At 40.9% G+C, this 16,629-nt stretch overlaps 1 protein-coding gene across 5 annotated transcripts in view; it reads right to left on the reverse strand.

Moving 5' to 3' along the window:
- LOC129779468 (protein spaetzle-like) overlaps window positions 1-16,629 on the reverse strand; it is a 109,741-nt gene that overhangs the window by 17,363 nt on the left and 75,749 nt on the right. For 2 of the 5 annotated variants that reach the window (XM_055786965.1, XM_055786951.1), the window contains 3 exons: window positions 13,525-13,719; window positions 13,235-13,454; window positions 2,866-3,217 (listed from right to left, as the gene is read on the reverse strand). In XM_055786965.1, the coding sequence (XP_055642940.1) occupies window positions 2,866-3,217; window positions 13,235-13,454; window positions 13,525-13,719 (767 nt within the window). The remainder of the gene's footprint in view (window positions 1-2,865; window positions 3,218-13,234; window positions 13,455-13,524; window positions 13,720-16,629) is intronic. The other 3 variants (XM_055786981.1, XM_055786973.1, XM_055786958.1) reach the window with 3 other exon arrangements.

The raw sequence follows: 16,629 nt of genomic DNA on the forward strand, positions 1-16,629 counted from the left end.
AAGCTGACTGGCTGGCTCGAGAATTACGCATGTGTGAGACTGCGACCAATGTTTCGTTCATTTTTTTTTCCTTTCCAATCGTGCTTCATTCTATTTCGCTGCTGCTCTGGTTGCCCGTTTTGGTCGGTACGTTTTGAGGAGCACAAAATGGACCAATCAAAAATGGGCACATAGTGCATTTGGACAATGCTTGATATTTCACAATTATTCAATTATTTATCTCAAGAAAAATGAAATGTTATTCGTTATGATAGATGCGTAGATATATTTCCTATCAATTGATGCAAAAACCTTTGCGATCTATTGAGAAATGCTCGAGTTATAAGCGTTCCAAATCTTGCATTTTTTCCTACTTGTTCAGTGCCTAAATTTCCATTTCACCCCCTATATCTTCCGGTTAGACGTAGTCCTACGTCAAAAGTTTGTTCTTTATACAAACTGCTTTGGTGGCAAATCCAGAACAAGGCGGCATCGAGGGCGTTCGAAATGGTTTTTTTTCAAAACCACGAGTACTAAGTTTTCTAAATTGGAACCATTCCATAAAACAAGGCGCTTATCAGGGCCATTAAACCTTCCAAAAAAGAGTTTAGGAAATACAGTTCAATGCTTTCTAAAACATTTTCCAAAATAATAATAAAACACAAATTGATTTTTTCATAATTTGTTTGCCAGGATATGATGAGTATGTGAATTTGGCAGTTGTTCTGAGCTTATTGATTTTCACCAATTCTTAAATTGCGCTAGAGTATAAAACACGCGGACCCCAAAAAAATATCTTATTTTCTCTCAAACCGTAAACCCGTGTGGTTGTACGGCATCGGCATCGTGGACGTAACAAAGGAGGACAAGTTAAGGGAAAGGCAAAGTCTCACTCGAACCGTGCAGGTCTCCAGTTCCCTGTTGGCCGCATTCACTGATTGCTCCGCAAGGGTAACTAGGCCGAACGGATTGGTGCCGGAGCACCAGTATACCTAACAGCGATTATAGAGTTTCGGCCGTCGGAGTGCTCGAGTTGGCTTGCAAAGCTGCTCACGACAATCAGAAAACACGCATCAAGAACAGAGCAGCTTCGGTTCGGCAAGGCAACAATTAGTTTCAGTGAGTGGCAAAGTCGCATTAAATGTAATTTACTGAACAATATGTCACAAGCTGGATGGGAAGAAATTTTCCAACTGTGAAAGCTGTGGCGAGTGGCAAACGCAATAGCTAAACAGGAAGGTTTAACCGAACAAGATGGGAATATCGAGTGATAACAAAAACACAACACCAAAGGTTCTTTTCAGAACCATCAACATATTCGTAAAGAGTAAACAGTAAACTAATCCATTTTTCAGGTAGGTAGGTAGGTATTCACGTAGGAGAAGAAAATAAAACAATATATTTAAAATATATATTTAACAAAAGCTGTCCCCTTTGTATAGTCCTACGTCACTCCGGTTATGTCCCCGACATTACCCACCCGTCGTTTTTTGAACAGAAATCCATTTTCTCATGAAGTCCGCCTCCGATTTAACAACTTTTGTGTTCTTCCGGAGGGCCTGCTTCATAATCGCCCAATATTTCTCTATTGGGCGAAGCTCCGGCGCGTTGGGCGGGTTCATTTCCTTTGGCACGAAGGTGACCCCGTTGGCTTCGTACCACTCCAACACGTCCTTTGAATAGTGGCACGAAGCGAGATCCGACCAGAAGATGGTCGGGCCCTCGTGCTGCTTCAATAGTGGAAGTAAGCGCTTCTGTAGGCACTCCTTAAGGTAAACCTGCCCGTTTACCGTGCCGGTCATCACGAAGGGGGCGCTCCGCTTTCCGCAAGAGCAGATCGCTTGCCACACCATGTACTTTTTGGCAAACTTGGATAGTTTCTGCTTGCGAATCTCCTCCGGAACGCTGAATTTGTCCTCTGCGGAGAAGAACAACAGGCCCGGCAGCTGACGAAAGTCCGCTTTGACGTAGGTTTCGTCGTCCATTACCAGGCAATGCGTCAGCATTTCGGTGTACAGCTTCCGGTATCGTGTCTTCCCCACCATGTTTTGCCTTTCGTCGCGGTTAGGAGCCTTCTGAACCTTGTATGTACGCAGGCCCTCCCGCTGCTTGGTCCGCTGGACGAATGAACTTGACAAGTTCAGCTTATTGGCGACATCCCGGACCGAACTTCTCGGATCACGTCTAAACTGCTTAACTACGCGCTTGTGATCTTTTTCACTGACGGAGCATCCATTTTTGCCGTTCTTCACCTTCCGGTCGATGGTTAGGTTCTCGAAGTATCGTTTTAGTACTCTGCTGACCGTGGATTGGACGATTCCCAGCATCTTACCGATGTCCCGATGTGACAACTCCGGATTCTCGAAATGAGTGCACAGGATTAATTCACGACGCTCTTTTTCGTTCGACGACATTTTTCCAAATTTACGAAAAATTGACAGTGAAGCATGGCCAACGTGATCTATACACTCTTATCTGATTATAAGCGAAAGCTGAAGATATAATTCCTAAAAATTAAATTTCTACAGCGTTTTTTCCGTGATGCAATTTGATGTGGCACACCCTTTATGTCTCGGATACAACCTCTCGAATTTTTGAACTCCGGTAAACGTTGTTTCGCTCCAAGGTTCAAGTTCACCAGATGTCACAATCAACATTGGGAATGTGTTCGCGGACTTAATTTTGTTTTTCACACAAAATTTGATACAAATTCTTTGATCCATTCGTGCAATAGGAAAAAAATGGAGATGAACCAAAATACGTGTAACAAATGGCGAATACTTAAGCGATCTCATTTGCATTTGAATAATTCACGCGGACTCGATTTGCTTTCTGTTCATTGATTTTGTACTACGGGTAGCGATTCGAAACGGATCGTCAACTCACCTGCACAGTTCCACTCGAACGCCCTGGTTGTACTTTTCAGTGTTCACTACAACCACCTGTTTATTGTCCATCGAAAGACCGCCCTGCGGATGAATCAGCTTTTCCTCGCTCTTACAAATAAACTCATCGTCAGTGGCGTCAAAACGTTGGACCAGCTTGTCCCCACTAGCCACCACGACGTCGTCACCAAACACCTCGGAAAAGCGGTGCTCCTGGCGGGCTATGATGTTGTCAATGAACCGTTTGGGATAGTTGGGAATGTTGACGCAGATTGGTGTTTCAGGACCACATTCTGAGGTTATCGACGGAGGCCATTCCACGGGGAACACAATGTCTCCTTTATTGATAGAATCTGGAAAGGGAAGGAATGATCAATTTCACATCTTGGTGGAGGTACAGTTAGCATGTATGCAACTAAAGTTCACAATTTACCAAAATCTAATGGTGAGATGGATATGATCAAGTAATTACATAATGTTGGAAATGGATTTTTTCCGATGCCTTACATCGGAAGGATCGATCGAGAGTCTACACGATTTGAAGGGCAGGAATCTGATCGCCAGAATGGTTGGTTGCATGGCAAGTCTCAGGCTAGACAAAGGTGTGTCCACAATTTGAAGCAGGATATGACATTATGGTGAAGGTGTAACACTGAGATTGAAGTTTGAAGCAAACAAACCTCACTTGTAAATTGAAACTGTCAGTCTATATTCTGGACTCAAATTAGTTGAACTTATAATTTTAATTGTCCACCGGGGCCAGTAGCGCCACACATTATCATTTCGGGGGTTCAAGTTCGATACCCGTTCTGGCCCAGGGATTTTTCGTCAAAGAAATGTCTTCCGACTTGCACTGTGGTCACGCGTACTCTAGAGCCTGCCACTCCAGAATACATTCAAGGCGTGTAGTTTAGCATAAAAAAAATCTCAACTAAAACTTTCTTCTTAAATGGCACCAACGTTCCTAGAGGATCTTCGTATTACAGGGTCTTTCACATTAAACGCTCACGCAACAAAATCAAATAGCTCCTTATACTTTTTTTTTCGCTCCTTCGATTTTTTAGTGTCAAGATGTACATTTTACAAGAACGTGTGTTTTTAGTGAAATCGTATTACTCGAGCAACCGAAGCGAAATTTCAGCATTTCTCGTCGTCGATTACTTCCTCTGGGGGTACGTGAAGGACCGTTGCTATATTAATAAGTCACAAAATTTGGAGGAACTTAAAGAGATAAAAATAGGTGGGTTATATATAAATTTCGCTTCGGTTGCTCGAGTAATACGATTTCACTAAAAACACACGTTCTTGTAAAATGTACATCTTGACACTTGACACTCTGTCTGTCTGTCTATCTGTGTGATTCCTATAGACTCGGAAAATACTGAACCGATCAAGATGAAAATTGGTATGTAGGGGTTTTTGGGGCCGGGGAAGGTTTTCGTGATGGTTTGAGACCCCTCCCCCCTCTCTAAGGGGGGCTGCCATACAAATGAAATACTAATTTCTGAATTACTCGAGAATTAACCAAGCAAATGAAACCAAATTAGACATATTGAGGTTTTAGGATGTAATAAATGTTTCTATGGTGGTTAGACTGTCCACCCCCCTCTCTAAGGGAGAGCTGCCATACAAATGAAACACAAATTTCTGCATTACTCGAGTATTATTCAAGCAAATGAAACCAAATTTGGTATGTGGAGGTGTTAGGGTGCAATAAATGTTTTTACGGCGGTTAGATACTCCTCCCCTCTCTCTTAGGGGGTGGGGGTGGTCTGCCATACAAATGAAACACAAAAATCTGCATTACTCGAGAATTAATCAAGCAAATGAAACCAAATTTGGCATATTGAGGTTTTAGGATGTAATAAATGTTTCTATGGTGGTTAGACTCTCCACCCCCCTCTCTAAGGGAGAGCTGCCATACAAATGAAACACAAATTTCTGCATTACTCGAGAATTATTCGAGCAAATGAAACCAAAATTGGCATGTGGAGGTTTTAGAATGCAATAAATGTTTTTACAGTGGTTAGACACTCCACCCCCATCTCTAATGGGGAGCTGCCATACAAAACTCATCGGTGTCGATTAGAAGATCAATCAACAAACAGTTCTGCGATTGGACCCATGAACTTGCTCATAGTAAGAAAACGTGAATGTTTGAAGGTATTGATAACAAAAAAACAAATTTTGGGCGGGACGAAGTTTGCCGGGTCAGCTAGTCTATTATATAACCGCAAGGTTGACGTGGGACTACCGTTGTCTCAGTTAGCATTTAAATTGTATTGATTAAATTATCGTTTGAATGAAATAATTTCCGAATTCAATTGAATTCAACATACTTGCTTTGTAAGTAAAAAAGTTTGAACAGTTGCCATGTAAAATCAATTACATAGATTATGTTCGTTACAAGTTATGCCGTTACAAGTAAATTCGATGACCGTCCTTTTACGGTTGATATGATGCCTAGGACTTTGGTAGTCCTAGACGTGAACGAAAGAATAGTTAAACGATCATTGTATAAAATACCTTCTAAAATTATTGCAAATCTCATGTTTACGTAGCTCTCGAACCGCGAAAGTTCATTCACCTCTAGCAACTGAAATGACGATTTTCCCAGGCTTCTCAGTTTAAAAGTACGTTTTAGGGAAACATATTCCGGTCTGCACAACGACAAGCGAGTACAATAGTACTCAACACCAAAAAATACCCCCGACTTGCATGTATTTGCAAAGCGAATTTCCTCAGGCACATTGATTTTGAAGTCCGTGTTAGGGAAACACAACTTGGTGGGAACAAAAATACCCACGACTTGCATGTATATTTGTAAAGCGGATTTCCACAGGTACATCGATTTAGAAGTCTGTGTTGGGGAAACTGTTAAACCAACCAAATTTGACAGTTAGGGCGTTTATATAACGCTTGACATTTTACAGATATTCAACTGTTCATCTCATGACAAATAACATTTTATTAATTATAATAGATGCGTAGAAATATTTCCTATCAATTGAAACAACACCATTCCGATTTGTTCAGAATTGTTCGAGTTATAAGAATTCGAAATACGGGTAGGGTTAGCACACAAATCGGCACAACAAAAGTGTGGGAAAAAGGGAAGTTCTTCCAGTTTTCATGAATTTAAACAGTTTAGAGATCAGCGAATTGTAATGTATATCATATCAAACAAATCTTAGAGAATTTCAGATTCGATTGGTATGCAAATCATGAGAATTCGTTCATAGTGAAAATAGTTATGAACGTTGACTTTATTTCATGAAAACGTGACCTGTTTTCTGATTTGACACCATTCCTGAAAGACGTAGTTCTACGTCAAAAATGGGTGGGTTATATCTATTATATAACCGCAAGATTGACGTGGGACTACCGTTGTCTCAGTGAGCATTTGTGTTGTATTGATTAAATTATCGATTGAAAGAAATAATTTTCGAATTCAATTGAATTCAACATACTTGCTTTGTAAGTAAAAAGTTTGAAAAGTTGCCATGTAAAATCTATTCATGCATTGTAATAGATTATGTTCGTTACAAGTTATGCCGTTACAAGTAAATTCGATGACGGTCGTTTTACGTTTGATATGATGCCTAGGACTACCAAAATATGAGAACGGGAGAATTGTCAAGCGATCATTGTATTTTACATTTACCTCTGAAATTATTGCATCTCTCATGTTTACGAAGTAGTTCTTGAGACGCGAAAATTCATTCACCTCACCTAGTATCTGAATTGACGATCTTCCTAGGCTTCTCAGTTTAGAAGTACGTTTTAGGGAAACATATTCCGGTCTGCACAATGACAAGTGAGTACAAAAGTACTCGCAGTTTGCATATATTTGCACTGCGAATTCTCCCAGGCATCTCTGTTTTGAAATCCATCTTAGGGAAACACATTTCGGTGGGAATAAAAGTATCCCCGATTTGTTTGTATTGGCGAAGGGGATTCCCCCAGGCACATTGATTTTGAAGTCTGTGTTGGGGAAACCGTAAATCAGGCCAATCAAAACTTGGCAGTTAGGGCGTTTAGATAACGCTTGACATTTTACAGTTATTCAATTGTTTATCTCATGGAAAATAACATTTTATTAATGGTGATAGATGCGTAGAAATATTTCCTATCAATTGATGCAAACATCTTTCCGATCTATTGATAAATGTTCGAGTTATAAGCATTCGGAATCTTTCATTTTTTGACGTAGGACTACGTCTAACCGGAAGATATAGGGGGTGAAATGGAAATCTAGGCACTGAACAAGTAGGAAAAATGCAAGATTTGGAACGCTTATAACTCGAGCATTTCTCAATAGATCGCAAAGGTTTTTGCATCAATTGATAGGAAATATATCTACGCATCTATCATAACGAATAACATTTCATTTTTCTTGAGATAAATAATTGAATAATTGTGAAATATCAAGCATTGTCAAAATGCACTATGTGCCCATTTTTGATTGGTCCATTTTGTGCTCCTCAAATCGTACCGACCAAAACGGGCAACCAGAGCAGCAGCGAAATAGAATGAAGCACGATTGGAAAGGAAAAAGAAAAAAAAATGAACGAAACATTGGTCGCAGTCTCACACATGCGTAATTCTCGAGCCAGCCAGTCAGCTTAAAAATCCCCGCTCCGCTGCCGTAACGATCATTCTCATTCAAACCGTACACCACATCGGTTCGCATCACAACACATCAACAAACCAACCCAAGCAGCCATGTCTGGTCATGGTAAAGGAGGAAAAGTGAAGGGAAAGGCAAAATCCCGCTCGAGCCGTGTTGATCTGGAGTTCCCCGCAAGGGTAGCTAGGCCGAGCGCGTTAGTATCAGTGCATCAGTCCACCTAGCCGGCGTTATATAGTTTCGGCCGCCAAAGTGGAAAAGCTGCTCGCGACGATAAGAAAACTCGCATTCAGAACAGACCACATTCCGTTCGGTGGACATCAAGACAACAACAGGCAGTTGCAGCGAGTGGCAAACGCAATCGCAAAACGACAGCAGGTAGCGGAAGAAAAAAGTTTGTTCTTTATACAATCTGCTTTGGTGGCAAAACCAGAACAAGGCGGCATCGAGGGCGTTCGAAATGGTTTTTCTTAAAACCACGAGTACTAAGTTTTCTAAATTGGAACCATTCCATAAAACAAGACGCTTTTCAGGGCCATTAAACCTTCCAAAAAAGAGTTTAGGAAATACAGTTTAATGCTTTCTAAAACATTATCCAAAATAATAATAAAACACAAATTGATTTTTTCATAATTTGTTTGCCAGGATCTGATGAGTATGTGAATTTGGCAGTTGTTCTGAGCTTATTGATTTTCACCAATTCTTAAATTGTTTCTAGATTGAAAGTACAGTAATTTACACTTATCTCGACATTTAGCTAATTGGATGGACCTGTAATGCGACATATTTAGTTGGACATTTTTGTAAACATAGAGTTCGGGGTCCATATTATGACCCCACGTTGAAAGTCGACACTGTACCACTGTCATCGCAAATGATCAATTACAGGTTAAAATTACCTCCAATCCGATACTGAGTGGTGGTAATACGACGTGCCATTGAATGTAATTTACTGTAAAATATGTCACAAGCTGGATGGGAAGAAATTTTCCAACTGTGAAAGCTGTGGCGAGTGGCAAATGCAATCGCTAAACAGAAAGGTTTAGCCGAACAAGATGGGGATATCGAGTAATAACAAAACAATAAACTCTTTAGATTGAAGATAATTTTGTGATCCTGAAAAGGACCCTTTTTAGCCTGCATGTGAATCCAACGAGCGAACAAATCATAATGAATGTATTTTTTTGCCATCGCTCCCTTTTAACGCTCATTCGTTCGTCTCGTTGGACTCGCCCCTCTGGCTGAGTCTGCCGATTTGTCTCTATCCTGTGAGTGTGTACCACTAGAGTATAAAACACGCGGACCCCAACAAAATATCTTATTTTCTTTCAAACCGTAAACCCGTGTGGTTGTACGGCATCGGCATCGTGGACGTAACAAAGGAGGAGAAGTTAAGGGAAAGGCAAAGTCTCACTCGAACCGTGCAGGTCTCCAGTTCCCTGTTGGCCGCATTCACTGATTGCTCCGCAAGGGTAACTAGGCCGAACGGATTGGTGCCGGAGCACCAGTATACCTAACAGCGATTATAGAGTTTCGGCTGTCGGAGTGCTCGAGTTAGCTTGCAAAGCTGCTCACGACAATCAGAAAACCCGCATCAAGAACAGAGCAGCTTCGGTTCGGCGCTCATCAAGGCAACAATTAGTTTCAGTGAGTGGCAAAGTGTTTCTCCGGCACGTCGCATTAAATGTAATTTACTGAACAACATGTCACAAGCTGGATGGGAAGAAATTTTCCAACTGTGAAAGCTGTGGCGAGTGGCAAACGCAATAGCTAAACAGGAAGGTTTAACCGAACAAGATGGGAATATCGAGTGATAACAAAAACACAACACCAAAGGTTCTTTTCAGAACCATCAACATATTCATAAAGAGTAAAAAGTAAACTAATCCATTTTTCAGGTAGATAGGTAGGTATTCACGTAGGAGAAGGAAATAAAACAATATATTTAAAATATATATTTAACAAAAGCTGTCCCTTTTGTATAGTCCTACGTCACTCCGGTTATGTCCCCGACATTACCCACCCGTCTTTTTTATTTATCGACATCTTTGACACAAAGTCACACAGATTGGTTACGGACACTGAATACTATTCTTAAAAACTACCCTATTACCTTACTCGATTATTAAAATCAAAAAATCTACACACGTCATTAAAAAGTCTGCAGCATCTGTCAAGTGGGCTATTGTAGCCATAGGCAGTACGGTGTCTTCGAATCCATAAAAAAGCTAGTATTGCGAAGCTTGCGGGCTGGAGCATGGAAATTGATATCCTGTAGCAGACTACTGCAGTCAATATGATGACGAATGACGTCAAAAACGAAGAGTCTCTGTAAAAAATCTCGTCGACTCGGTGGCGTTTGTAGTCCGATGAGCGCACATCTCTGCTCATATGGAGGCAAATTGTCAGGGCTAGACCATGGAAGTCGGCGTAACACAAATCTTATGAATCTTTTTTTTGAATCCGTTCAATTCGTGAAACGTGGACAGCATGATATGAAGCCCAAATTTGTACTCCATATTCTATAACACTACGAACCAACGAACAATACAATGTTTTAAGCGCACAAACGTCGTCGGACTGCGCAGTGTGGCGGCGTAAAAATCCAGACATGGCATTGGCTTTCGCGATAGACATGGATATATGTTCGTTGAATCGTAGTTTGCTGTCCAACATCAGTCCAAGATCGTTTATAGAATTGGCTCTTGTAAGCGTCAACTGATCCATCGAATATTCGAATCTGATCGGCGACTGACCACGAGTGGAGGTGGTGACCTTGCATTTGGCTGAGTTTAATTGCATGCCGTTCAACTGACACAACGTTATTAACCGAGCAATATCAGTTTGAAGTGCACAGCAATCTGGCATCGAGTTGATCGTACGGTGTAACTTAAGATCATCAGCGTATAGCAACTTACACGAGCTTAGGTGGTCACAAACGTCGTTGATGAATAAAACGAAGGAGCCTTGCGGAACACCTGATGGTATTTCGAATTTCTCAGATTTGGCATCATGAACCTTAACGAAGGCCTTCCTACATGATAAGTAGGAGTTCAGCCAATCCACGGAGGCAGACCAAGGCGATTGAGTTTTGAAATGGCAAGATTGTAAAGTACTTTATCGAAAGCCTTCGAAAAGTCTATGTACACGGCTTCTACTTGCTGACGCTTCTCAATGCTGCGAATAACTGTGCTTGTGAGGGTCATCAAGTTAGAGGTTGTCGAGCGCTTTTTCATGAATCCATGTTGAGAATCCGAGATCTTTGACCGAACAGCTGAATACATCTTGTCGTGCAAAAGTCGTTCTAGCACCTTGGCCAAACAGCTCAAGATCGAAATGGGTCGATAATTTTCCACATTGTGCGTATTACCACCCTTGAAGATCGGAGTGATTGATGTCAGCTTCCAAACATCCGGAAAATGCCATCCATAAGGGAGCGGTTAAATATAAGCATGACGTGAGCGGCTAACGATCCAATCCAATGCCACTACTCTCGAGTTAACAGCTTCGAAATCGCACCGAACAAAGTTATACTCACAGCTCCGGAATCGGATGACTGATGATATTCTATACGGATATCCACTTTTAGTACGAACGGTTTAATGTGACGGTCTACATTTAAAATAGCGAAAGGCGACTCGAACAGCTGAATGGAGTGCGGATCACTGACGAGTACCAGGTCGAGAAGCTTGCCATTCACGTTGGCAAGATGTTGATTTGTCTGCGTCCTGTAGACAATAAAGACTCAACTAGAGCAACCTCCTGTTCGGATGAGGCATTGAGCGGCAAAAATCCTTGTACATCTTCATCAAAATTCCATGCCAAATTGGGCAAATTATAATCACCCAAGACGATAGTCGCGTCATGAGGGCTGGCCATTTCGAGTAACTGTAGGACGGTGTCGGAATGTTTAGTATAGATATCGAGATGACTGCAAGGTCGGATATATATGCAACACAGGAACAGCGTGTTCTGTAAGAGACGAATGAACTCTCAGAGTTTGAAGTCTCTTTAATTCAATACCTGACTACCTGCCGTGTTCTGTGTTTAGATTTTCATTTCTCCCCCATATACTCCGGTTAGACGTAGTCCCACGTCAATAACACGGATTTTCAACAGCATCGAAGTCGTCATTTTAGAGTTGTGCATGAATAATTTTGTTCACCCTCTCAAACGCATTATCGTAAAAAGGGGTGGTCACGTCGAAAATGTCCTAAAATAAGCTTTATTTTCGTTTTTAAAAAATAAAAATCCACTTTTGTAGAAGTTATTAAAATTTGTTGCGTGAGCGTTTAATCTGAAAGACCCTGTATTACATGCGCTATTTTTGATAGTAGTTAGTTGAGATTTCTATGCCAAATAACACTCCTTGAATACATTCTGATTGGCAAGCTGACCACAGTGCAAGTCGGAGGAAATTGTTCCGACGAAAAATTCCCCTGGCCAGAACGGGAATCGATCTCGGACCCCCGGCATGTTAGGTGTGATGCTAACCGCTCGACCACGGGAGCACCGAATCTCAACTATACTACTACTACTACTCATAAAAATGAAGCAAGTCATGCCTACGTTGAGACGGGGAAAGTTTCACTGGGAACGTTAGTACCATTCAGGAGAAGATAATTTTAGTTTGATAAGCATTTGATAATAGTGGTCGAAAACATAAACAATATTTGCTTTCGAAAAAAAATGGGTGGATTATATCTATGATATAACCGCAAGGTTGACGTGGGACCACCTTAGCTTAGTAATAATTTGTTTGTATTTATTAAACTTTTGATTGAATGAAACAATTTCCGAATTCAATTGAATTCAATATATTTTCGTTGTGAGACCGTGTTAGGGAAACGCACTCTAGTCTACACGAAGGTAAGCGAGTACAAAAGTATCCACAGTTTGCATGTATTTGCAATGCCGATTTCCCCAGACACCTTGGTTTAGAAGTCTTTATAGGTAAACAGATTTCAGTCGGAACAAAAATACTCCCGACCTGCATGAACTTGCAATCCCAATTTCCCTAGACAACTTGGTTCTGAAGCCTGTGTTGAGGAAACATTTTTTAGTCGGAACAAAAATGCCCCCGATTTGCATGAATTTGCAATGCCAATTTTCCCAAGCTTCTTGGATTTGAAGTCTGTGTTAAGGAAACACATTTCAGTTGGACCAAAAATGCCCCGACTTGCATGTATTTGCAATGCCAACTTCCCCACGCTCCTTGGATTTGAAGTCTGTGTTAGGGAAACACATTTCGGTGGGAACAAAAGCTTCCCCTACTTTCATGTATTTGCAATGTCGATTTCTCCAACGCTGCTTGGTTTTGAAGTCTGTGTTGGGGAAACCGTAAAGCGGGCCAATCAAAACGAGGCAGCTAGGGCGTTCAGATAACGCTTAACATTTTACAGTTATTCAATTATTTTACTAATGAAAAATAACATTTTGTTAATTGTGATAGATGCGTAGAAATATTTCCTGTCAATTGATGCAAACATCTTTCCGATCCAGTAGAAAATGTTCGAGTTATAAGCACTCGAAATCTTGCATTTTTTCCTGCGTGTTCAGTTTTCATATTACCCCCATATACTCCGGTTAGACGTAGTCCCACGTCATAAAAAACAACGAATGCCACAACAAATACAGTGTTCGGATTGGTAATTAGTTCGTCTTACATAGAAAGGGAAAACCCAAGATTGGAACATGAACAAGATCAGGGTAGACCTGTTTTTTACCAAATAATGCTTGCCTCGAAAACCCACGTCGTCTCCCGTTATCGGGGGTACACTCGTTGTGCTAACGTTGACCAGGATGACACTATCTGTACTTGAAGTCAGTCTCGCCGGAAATACATAGGTTTTCGTGCCATTAGGATTTTTGATAACATGCGATCTGCTCGGGTCAAAATCTTTACCAATAGGCTGCAAAGGCCGCCGAGGACGACTCCGCACGGTGCTGGTAGGGCTGTCCTGTGGAAACACAATGTATTGTGAATGCAGCTCCAATGCCAATGGAAATGATGAAGAAAAAAAATCGTACAACTCTTATCTCAACCTCTTGGGGGTATTGATCAGGATATTCCTCAGAGGTAGGATCGGGGTCCGAATATCCGCGGGCGTAAATCTCTCTTATCTTCTTTTCCACATCTTCGTCGACGGAAGGCGTTTCGCCGTTATCTGCCAATTGCGTCCTAGGTCGAATTAGTGACCGAAATTCTGATGCAGAATCCGTAGGCTGCAAAGAGAAACAAAACGCAAATACTTCATATCAAAACGATGTTAGTTTAGATTGCGAAATTATATTTTTATAATAAAGTGATTACTATGAAGAGAAAGAGAATACTAATACATGTCTTGCGAAACTGAAACTCAATCATCTTGAAGGCCAAAAGTTGAATCCAACCAAACAAATGACGGCGCGCATATACCCAAAAAACTCGAATGTATTGCCTGGATTTTCGGGAAATGTAAGTCAGTGAGACATACGCGAACATTGAACTACAGAATTTGCATAGCAACAAAATATGACATTTTTTTGTTTCTACCTCCCACTTGGCTCTGAATTTTCACGCTTTCAGGGTAGACCAGTTGCGGTACAAGGCATTAGTTGCCGCTCTAGGATTTCACTCCAGCTGTTCCCCCAGCTGAAAGATTAATATGACTGCATCCACGATGGCTGCAGGAAACAGTATACACTAGAATTGTGCGTCTAGTTTGACTAGTCAGCCGAAGGAACTTTCCATGCAACGGGAAAGGCTGCACAACGAAAAACGACGCTATGTGAATTCATATTAATGATCATTAAGGAACCTCCGCGCGATGAAATTGAAAGCAAAACTTGGGAAACGGGATATTTATGCTGCTGCGCAAGGCTTTCCTTTCGCTTGCCGATTCGCACACTTGCTCTGGTTTATGCTGCGGAAGAGGACGACTCCGTTTGGTAACGCCACAGTCGTTTGAGATTTATTGGTCCCATATGTGAGCGCACTGAAATGGTGCTTCATGCCATTGCAGTGTAGACAAAATCCTAGACTCAATTAAGTGCGAAAAATAGACTCTGCCAGGTATTTACAGTCCCACGAAAGAATAAATTAGGCTGCACACTAATCGATGGGAAAATTCTATTTGATCTTTTTATTTACCCACAACGAGTGGCATAAAGCGTGGGAGTTTAAAAGAAAAACAAAAAAAAAAAAGCAAATGAATACTTGGTGCTATTGCTCGTGAAAATCGATTCACATGTGTCGCCTAGAGACAGTGGGAAGCTCACAGTGGGTGGTAATTTCGATGTAAATCATAAGAGACCTTGAGAAAGCTGTGTTTACAAGACGGAATAGGAGAAAGAATATGTGAAAATATTCACTATTCGAATTTAGTAATGTTTAAAAGCTTGTTTCTGATGAATTCTGTACGTATATTCTGTCAAATATAAGTGAAGATCCCTACATTCAGACCCACCGCCAGGTGTGCAACCTTAGAAGAAGAGTTGCCACATTTTCATCTGTACCGGAGGGGTTCAAAATCTTTCTCATCTGTACTTTTTCTATCAAAAATCTGTACCATCGAAAATATTTGTTGTATAGAAAAATATATTTTATTAGCATGAAAAAATACTCATTTGTTTACTACAAATACTACATTTACATTTGCAAGTCATTCGTGTGTTTGATGATGATTATACATATTTTTTCTGAACCTAAACTACATACTATCATTTATTAATCAAGTCTTCTGATCTCAAAAAAGCGTTCATCATATAGTTGCTGATTTCAAAGCTTGTTGACGTAGGACTACGTCTAACCGGAAGATATAGGGGGTGAAATGGAAATCTAGGCACTGAACAAGTAGGAAAAAATGCAAGATTTGGAACGCTTATAACTCGAGCATTTCTCAATAGATCGCAAAGGTTTTTGCATCAATTGATAGGAAATATATCTACGCATCTATCATAACGAATAACATTTAATTTTTCTTGAGATAAATAATTGAATAATTGTGAAATATCAAGCATTGTCCAAATACACTATGTGCCCATTTTTGATTGGTCCATTTTGTGCTCCTCAAATCGTACCGACCAAAACGGGCAACCAGAGCAGCAGCGAAATAGAATGAAGCACGATTGGAAAGGAAAAAGAAAAAAATGAGGGAAACATTGGTCGCAGTCTCACACATGCGTAATTCTCGAGCCAGCCAGTCAGCTTAAAAATCCCCTCTCCGCTGCCGTAACGATCATTCTCATCCGAACCGTACACCACATCGTTTCGCATCACCTCACATCAACAAACCAACACAAGCAGCCATGGTTGGATATGGCAAAGGAGGAAAAGTGAAGGGAAAGGCAAAATCCCGCTCGAACCGTGGTGGTCTGCAATTTCCCGTAGGTGTATTTGCCAATTGCTCCGCAAGGGTAGCTAGGCCGAGCGCGTTAGTACCAGTGCATCAGTCCACCTAGCCGGCGTTATATAGTTTCGGCCGCCGAAGTGATCGAGTTAGCTGGCAAAGCTGCTCGCGACGATAAGAAAACCCGCATTTAGAACAGACCACATTCGGTTCGGTGGACATCAAGACAACAACAGGCAGTTGCAGCGAGTGGCGAGTGGCAAACGCAATCGCAAAACGGCAGCAGGTAGCAGAAGAAAAAAGTTTGTTCTTTATACAAACTGCTTTGGTGGCAAATCCAGAACAAGGCGGCATCGAGGGCGTTCGAAATGGTTTTTTTCAAAACCACGAGTACTAAGTTTTCTAAATTGGAACCATTCCATAAAACAAGGCGCTTTTCAGGGCCATTAAACCTTCCAAAAAAGAGTTTAGGAAATAAAGTTCAATGCTTTCTAAAACATTATCCAAAATAATAATAAAACACAAATTGATGTTTTCATAATTTGTTTGCCAGGATTTGATGAGTATGTGAATTTGGCAGTTGTTCTGAGCTTATTGATAGTTGGGGACTTTCCTGATTATTCAATTTTCACCAATTCTTAAATTGTTTCCAGATTGAAAGTACAGTAATCTACAATTAGTTCGACATTTAGCTAATTGGACGGACATGTAATGTGACTTATTTAGTTGGACATTTTTGTAAACATAGAGATCCAAATTATGATCCCACATTGAAAGTCGACACTGTACCACTGTCATCGCAAAT

Source organism: Toxorhynchites rutilus, chromosome 1 (assembly GCF_029784135.1).
Source record: "Toxorhynchites rutilus septentrionalis strain SRP chromosome 1, ASM2978413v1, whole genome shotgun sequence".
Lineage (NCBI taxonomy): Eukaryota > Metazoa > Arthropoda > Insecta > Diptera > Culicidae > Toxorhynchites > Toxorhynchites rutilus.